Here is an 8,187-nt window from a genome sequence, read left to right as displayed (position 1 = left end):
TTTTTCCCTAGCCCCCTAAACTAATCCTAATTCTAACTTTAACCCTAAACCAAGTCCTAACCCTAAAATAGTTTCTTGAAGACGTGAAGACAGGCAAAAATGTCCTCTAATGGTTGGAAAGCAGATATTGGTCCTCATAAATGTAGCTGAACAACAAAATCACACACACACACAATGAGAGCAAAATATACATGGTCTTAGCTACACAGTCACATATTAAACAGCTGCTATCGGTTTAGCCACTGTAGTGCCCTGCTCGAGGGCACTACAGTAGTTATCGGCGGACTTTGGCAAGATAATGACTTTTGCGGCCTGTGTGGTGGTTATTTTAGTGCTGCACGGTTTGGTGAAAAAGTCATATTGTGGTTATTGTGGACAACATCGCCATTGCGATATAATAAACAAATTTATACATACAAATGTGTCGTGTTGCCGCGACATGCGGCCACTTTCGTTTTGCACGTTTTCCACAGTACGTCTTTCTGCTCAGTATCGCTGAGCTTGAATCCAAATATCGCCTTACAACAGGGGTCGCCTTGTTTGTTTGTTTGTTTGTTTGTTTGTTTTTTTCTTTTTTGTCACCAGCTCATCAGCGTCAACCTGCGCGCCATTCAACGCATGCGCGAAAATGCGTCTACTTCCTGTCACCGCTACCGTTTTACGACATTGCTGAAAAGCGTCTTCTCCGCCTTGAAATCGTGGATTTTGATTTTTTTTTTTTTTGCCCCATAAGAAAAGTGCGGGTCACTCCCGGATCCGCTGCGTAAAACAAATCGGGTTTCCGTAACGGATCAGGGAGTCAGACTGCTCGTCGCCGTCGGTATCCATTTTTTTCCTTCTTTGGTCCGCACACAGCACACCGGATGTGACCGGATGTGGCCGTATACTGCACACGCTTCACTGCCTAGACAGAGACTGATTGGTCATCTCCTAATTAAGGGCGTAGATATGCAGACTGCACACAAACAGACGTTCACGAGCACACTTTATTACTTAATTAAATCGCAGCCTCTTGCGGTTTTTAATTGCACCGTCGCGATTGCGATTAGATTAACCGTGCAGCACTTTGTGATGACCACTCACAGATATTACTCTGCTTATTACACGACTGTAGCTTACGAAAGAAGTTAATGAATTGACAGGAAATAATCATTACACATATTTGGACCGGACTTCTCGAAGAGCACTCATTTGAATGGAAGAGGGACGGTGGATGAGGCAGCGATCACGATCACGGTCCACCATTCACAGCCTGACTGTACATGTGACCTACATGGTGTTATGAATGATATAATGTGTTGAATCCCGATCATTTCCGGTTTGCCCTTTTAACGCAAGAGGGGAAAGGCTCTACACCTTCACGCGGTGTCAAACAAAAACAGAAAATCCACAAAGGAAATGAAACCTAACTTGTTCCCTAATGGGTTTTGAAAGAACTCGGCTGGTGAAAGAGACGGAGATCGCCGCCTGTTGCGTATCAACGAGGTGGCCGAGGAGCTGCGCAATGTAAATCTGCGCGGCAGCGTTATAACGCGAGGATGGATACGTGGTGCAGTGCCGGCTGGCATGTAGCGCGATTTGCGTCTCTCTCTGTGTCGTTTCCTGTGCAGAGCGCTTACGAACAGAGTGGCAGGCCAGTCTGAGCCTTTTCGTGTTTTTGGTTGGCACGTTGTGGAGGTGTGGAGCCTTTTCCCCCGAGGCATTAAAACGCACACCAGCTATTATTGGGATGCAACGCGTCGTATCATTCAGGATATGATATGCAATCCATATCATTCGCATTAGCGGTATTAGTAGCAGCATTGGCGGCACTTAATGCCTCCTTGCACCTGTTTTTCGCTTCCATGGCCAACATTTGCTCTATTCTGAGCATATGCAATGCCACGTTTCGTTGTTTTACGTGCGTGTAATTGAGCAAAATTGCAATTAAGTTGGTTCGAGTTATGATATATTTAATTACAGGCAAATCTCGCAGAGCCAACACATCAGTATATCATTTATGGTATGCATAATGTGGACGTGTTGTGTCTGTTCAGTGGGGTTGAGGGCAGGACCTGTTGTTCTGCTGGCTACTGCTCGAGTTAAGTGTGTGTGTGTGTGTGTGTGTGTGTGTGTGTGTGTGTGTGTGTGTGTGTGTGTGTGTGTGTGTGTGTGTGTGTGTGTGTGTGTGTGTGTGTGTGATGTGAGGGAGTCTAAGTGGGTCTAAGTGCGTGTTTGTTTAGAGGATTTGAGTATTGTCTTTGGGACCTTGTACGTCAGTGCCAGGCTTTTTTTCAGCGGCCTACAGGAAACCTGGCCCCCATGTGCGGAGAAACCTTTTGGCACAGGCCTAGAGAGAGGAAACGGGACGGGTGGGGGGGTCAGCGAAAAAAGTATGGGTCATGTATCGCTGGAAAACAACCATAAGAGATCAGAGATGGTCACGGTCAGGAGAGAAGGGGGGCTGCACGAAGTCGGGGGTGGGGTGGGGGGGTTGTACACCAAGACCAGTGTAGTCTTGATTGAAGTGTTAAGTGCCATCATAATGTATCATAATATTGTGTGCGTGCGTGCGCGCGCGCACTCTTAGCTTAGCTGTTGTTAGAGCAGCTTTCTAAGTCAGGTCTATCGACACTACATGGCGTACATGGGAATTTGTAGACAGACTTAAACGGGGCTTAAATTCAGCGCTGTGAGCTTCGTGCCACTGCATCAAGCCTTGTGTGGCTCCTCATCAGAGCGAGCGTATAGCCAGGACTCTCGCTCCTAAACATCTTGTGGTGGAGAAAGGTACTCGAGTCTAATTCTCGGGGCTCTTAAAAGGAGGCATATTTTAACAACCTCTAAAATTCCATTGTTGTGTAAATGCGGATAAGTCAGGTATTTTACTTTTCTTGCAATTAAACCCTAAACTGATGACTTGGAGAAAGGCACAGCCCAGATGTGCACTTGTTGTAACACGTGACCTTGTGTCAGGCCCTGTTGTTCTGCTCAGCGCTGCTGCTTTTTTCTTTTTTCTTTTTAAAAAAAATCTTAAACCCATTCAATTTTCTTTTAGTCATTTCGTCCTCTTTCCTCCGGCCTCTCTGTTCTTGACTTACTGTGTTGTCTGTGCGCCTTTCTCTTGCCTGACTCAGTGCAGAAGTGAAACAGTCAGCGTGGAGCAGAGAAAAAGTAGCTGCGAGCAGCAAAAAAAAAAAAAACAGCTTTTTTTGAGATGGTCGTGAACTGTTTCACCACAGCACAAGGTCCTTTTACAGAGTCGCTATCGTGCTACAACTTAGGCTGCTGCTCTTATTAGCAGCCCTCTGTCAGCTACAGCCTTACAGCCCTATATTCACTCATGCATTCACAACCACAAACACTCCCACTCCCTGTTTATCTCTCTCTCTCTCTCTCTGTCTCTGTCTCTGTCTCTCTCTCTCGCTCTCTCCTCAGCCGACTGATACACCAGAGTGTGGCCTGACCGCCAATGCCTCAAACTGACTTCCTGTTCAATGTGTTTCGAAGTGAGGTCTGCTGCATTCGAAAACAAGCTGCCCTCCGAGACACACTGACGGCTCCAGGGGCCCACCCGCCGTCTCAGCCTCCACGCGCTCCAACCAAATGAGGCCAGGGGCAGCCTCGCGGGCTACCCTTCCTGCACGGGAGCGTTTGGCCTTACTGATGGACATGTTGTGTGGTGTTGAACACAGCCCAGAGAGCACAAAATGGGACACCGCGCATGGAAACTCTGACGGGCCTTGGGCAGGTTGCGTCACGTCGTCTTGCCCAAAGAATCAGCGGTCCGGCAGCGTGACTGTCGCCTGCGTACTACGCGGACACCGCTCCAGCAGAACAGCAACCAGGACTAAACTATTGTTACACAAATTACACCTCGAGCAGGCTGCTTGCTGTGGGCCCTTTCCATTCTTCGTGGATATTCATGCGAGTTACAAAAGCAGGAAAGGGTTTCCAGTCCAACCTCGCTTTTGATTTTTAGATAACGCCAACCTTGAAGGAGGCATTTCAACATATAGGCATGGCAGCGAACACTGGGTAATCGTCGTGTGAATCAGCCACAGAGTAACTGACTCTGACAAATGGCGGTAAAATCCTCCATGTCTGTACTGTACCCTGTAAAGACAGGGACGGGTGGGGTTGCTACAGGGAGAAGCCAGCACGATAGGACTGGTCTCCATCCTCCTCCTGCTCCTTAGGGGTATATCCATGATGCCATCAAGGGCATCTGCCATGAGAGCACAAACAATATCCTCCCTAATTTTTATATCAATATGTTTGAGGGTTTTTTCCCCTCATTAAAATACTACATAAGCCCCCATCTAATGCACCAAAGGGGACGCTGTGCTGAGATTTTATATCCATTTAAATCCAGATTTATTTGACTTTTGGTTTCCTTATTGAACAATGCTCTCCCCGCCAGTCTCCATGTTGCATATTCACTGTACTGCTCCCAAACACCATGGATGTATTTCACCTGCATGTAGCTCAGTATGTCTTATGCCCTCTTGTACTGGGTCATCTCCAATATTCATGTTTTTTTTTTAAATAAGAATACCACATTTTTGATTTGTAAGTCCCTCTCATCCCACGCCTCGTGACGTCCCCGCTTGGCTTTGTGGGTATAAGGGATTATTTACCATCAGCTGTTTTTGGTTATTCGATACTCCTGCGCCACCTACTTCTGATTTCCCCGGACACGACTTGGTTGTGGAAATACATGCGCCCGGATTAATAGCGGGGGACGCATATTATAAAAGGAGCAATGCGGGGTTAGTTCTGTTGGTCTGGTTAGGCTTAGAGAAATATGCCTAGGGGGGCAGTTTTCTCCTGTGAATGTGTTCAAACCAAGCAAGCTGGGGAAAGCAGAAGTCAGATGTTGAGTTGATTTTGCAAAAACCCTGCAGCTGCGCCATCGACGAATACAACTGTGGTTTTCACAACTCGGCATGGTTCTGCAGCCGCTCTGCACAGCACGCCCCGTGGCAGCCTGGGCGTGCTGGTCTGTAGGGTAGACGAACACCAAACGGCCCAGCTCGTTTCTGGGAGCCTTGCTCTCACAGTCCATGTGAGGGAACGTGAAGTCCGAGCAAAGCCTCGCCTCGGTTTATCCCATCATTTCTATTGGGCGAGTCTGTGTTGCCTCGCAGCGGAAATGAGTGCGGAAAGTCTGAGGTTTGAGACCGGAAGCCTGCTGCGTTTAGATAACAACACCTGACAAGTCCTCGTCGTTTGCAACTATAAATTATTCTTTAAATAACCTTATTTTAAAAAATCATATTTTGATAGGGCAGAGTACAGAAGAATGGCGATCTTGGTCATCTGTATGTGCAAAGTTGAGCGTTAGTGCAATGCAAACACACACACACACACACACACACACACACACACACACACACACACACACACACACACACACACACACACACACAAAGAGCGCAATCATGTAACGCTACGTTTTGAGTCAAAAGAAAAAGATACTTTCGTTAGATATATTTTAATCCGTTGATTAATATGTAGCCAGCGTTTGGAACGTGCCACGCTGAGACCTGTGGAAACGCTACAATGTGGCCATGTAGGCCCGCGGGCCTGTTGTTTCAGCAGTGATAACTTGCTTCATCAAACAGGGTTGAATCAGTTCATCTGGTTACGACGTTTATTGACAGATACGTTTCATCACACGAAACGCATCTGTCCGCAAATCTTGTGTCCAGATGAACCGATTCAACCTCCTCCGATGCTCTTAACTCCATTATTGAGCTCGCGCCACCATAACGTGCCTATTGCTCGTGCCCCTTTTAGACGTCTTATTCTGTTTTGTGGAATAAAAGAAAGAAATAAAGAAAGAAAGAGAGGCCAATTCCTCCAAATATCCCGCGAGTATCTTCTCTTGGTGTTATAGCAAACAGAATTAGTCACCCGTTTCACTGCCCAGGTTATTGCCCTTTGCCTCACATCCTATCCTCCCTTATCGTGTATGTATAGCGCATGATACAGACATAGTGTTGCATCAAAAAAAAAACAAAAAAAAAACCGTAATGATTCGTTAATGAATTTACAAGATTACCACTTCCATGGTAACAAGACTGCGAGTCTACATAGGCCTCGCATTGCATTTTGTTGTCAGTCGCCTTCTCTTTCGAAAAATTCGTTAAACCTGTTTATTTTTTTCGTTGTTGTTGTTTTTTGAGGGTATCTCGCCAGAATAGCTTGCATCATTTTCACAAACCTCTGAAACCAGGCCTTCAGTTCTAGTCTTCACCGCTCTCCCTATATATGTTTTTTTTCTCGTCAGCGTTTTTCGACATAAATTCGAGCAACAATGCATCCATGTCATTTCCTGGTTTCTCACAAAGATTACTTGACTGCGTTCACGAGCGCCACAAGAGCTTATAACGTGGTGTTTATAGCACTAATCATTCTATAAGGTGTCGAAATACCGGTCATGTCGTGGATTTGGGTCCTCTGCCTCTTCGGAGAAAATGTGTCGGTGTATCCAAGTTTGTTCCAATCGCGCCATCCGACACCTGCCTTTTTACGCACCGACAACGACCCCATCCCACACCCGCAGACCCCCGGCTAAATCAAACCAAATTCATCCTAAAAGTTGCCTTTAGCTGTAGGCCAAACTTAGGAGGAGGGGGGGGGTTTCTTTCTCCAAACCATCAATTCGTTCGTTCCGCAACGTAAGCCTTGAAAAAAAGGACACGACGCGAGTAAAAACGCGTGTTTCGGAGGTGCTTTTTTTTTACGCGCCCCAGTCGCCAAATACGTTTTTTTTTCGGAGTGTAAAAGATGTGGTGGTTAGTTGTGTTATTATAGAGCCGACATACAACCACGAACGGGAAGGAAGAGGAAATTTTGTAGCTACGAGAAGGAAAGAGTGGGGACCTCGCATCACCGCCTTGCCTCTCTCACTCAGCAAACACCACTGGTGTGGGTGGCGTGCGTATCATTTTCACAAGCCCGCATTAAAAAAACCAGATCAAACCACCTACCTTTATCGTACAGTCCATTGCAGCAGCCCCTCAGTCTTTGTCATTTAGTCGTTTTTGGGGAAACAGTTGCTCAGCCGGATCGAGCCTTTCAACTTCACGCTAATCGCATCAAATCATGCAAGGGTGCATTTACTCTATGGCGCAAACCATTGCAGTTACAATCAGACCCTAACCGGATGGCAGCGTTTTTTTTTTTTTTTTTCTCTCTCCCTCGCTCTGCTCTCTAAATTGGGAAGTGAAGTCACTCGCGGCACTGAAGCGGTTCCTTCTCGTGCCAGAGCGAGGCTGTTGTTTCTGGTTTCTGCTGGGGGGCAAGTCGCGATCCGTTATTTTAGCAGGGTTTTTTTTTTGTTGTTGCGCCAAATACCGAGGACAGGTTTTTGATGGAGCGGTCCACCAAAAGCTGCCAGCAGCAGCAGTCCTCTCGGCGGGGGTGGGGGGTGGGGGGGGTGCAAACTCTGACGGTTTGGTGAAGTGTGCGTGACGAACTTTGGCGAGTTCTTGCGGGGTGAAGTCAGTCGGAGGCGACCGTTTTAATAATTCATCCGGGTGTTTTTAACGCAAATAAAACGAACTGATGAGGTTATGTTGCGCCCGTCTGCGAAAACACGCCCGTTTAGGGTGAGTTTGCATCGGTAAACCTCCATCTATCGACAATTCGTGAAAGTGCACCACTCCTCTTCTCCTCTTCACCCGAGAGGGGGGAGGGAAAAAAAAGCTGATTTATTTCGATGGCGTTGGAAAAACCGTCATGGTCGGTATGAGCTCATTTTCGTCGAAGTCCAAATCTTATTTTTGTTCAAAAATAAAGTCTCATATAACTTTACTCTAGCTTACAGTAATAATAATAATAATAATAATAATCATAATAATTACAGTGTTTGAGGTGACCCAATAATATTTACTCAGTCCAGCATATGGGCCTGAGACAAGCTGATATAACGTTATAACGTTATATAACGTTATGGTCGTTATAAGCTTGTTTAGAAAGGTGTGATATAAATAAAATTTATTATTATTATTAAAACTGTTAAATAATGGATGCACTGGGGATCACGTGGTTGTAGTGACTGGAACTGAATTTGCTTTTTTCCCGTTTTTATTCGGGAATTTATTCTGCACGCGTACAAGTTGGTGTTACCCCAGCCAGTCCGTCTCGCGGCGGTTATTTCCTCACCCAGCAAATCTGACCCGTTTCAATCGGGTTCGT

General features: G+C 46.2%; 1 protein-coding gene across 2 annotated transcripts in view; it reads right to left on the bottom strand.

Moving 5' to 3' along the window:
* fli1rs (Fli-1 proto-oncogene, ETS transcription factor-related sequence) overlaps positions 1-7,292 on the bottom strand; it is an 18,689-nt gene extending 11,397 nt beyond the window's left edge. For both annotated transcript variants that reach the window (XM_056285959.1, XM_056285960.1), the window contains exon 1: positions 6,978-7,292. In XM_056285959.1, the coding sequence (XP_056141934.1) occupies positions 6,978-6,995 (18 nt within the window). In that variant the 5' untranslated portion in view covers positions 6,996-7,292. The remainder of the gene's footprint in view (positions 1-6,977) is intronic.
* Positions 7,293-8,187: the final 895 nt, after the last annotated feature.

Source organism: Lampris incognitus, chromosome 9 (genome assembly GCF_029633865.1).
Source record: "Lampris incognitus isolate fLamInc1 chromosome 9, fLamInc1.hap2, whole genome shotgun sequence".
Lineage (NCBI taxonomy): Eukaryota > Metazoa > Chordata > Actinopteri > Lampriformes > Lampridae > Lampris > Lampris incognitus.
This window is presented reverse-complemented; position numbering and strand designations above follow the sequence as displayed.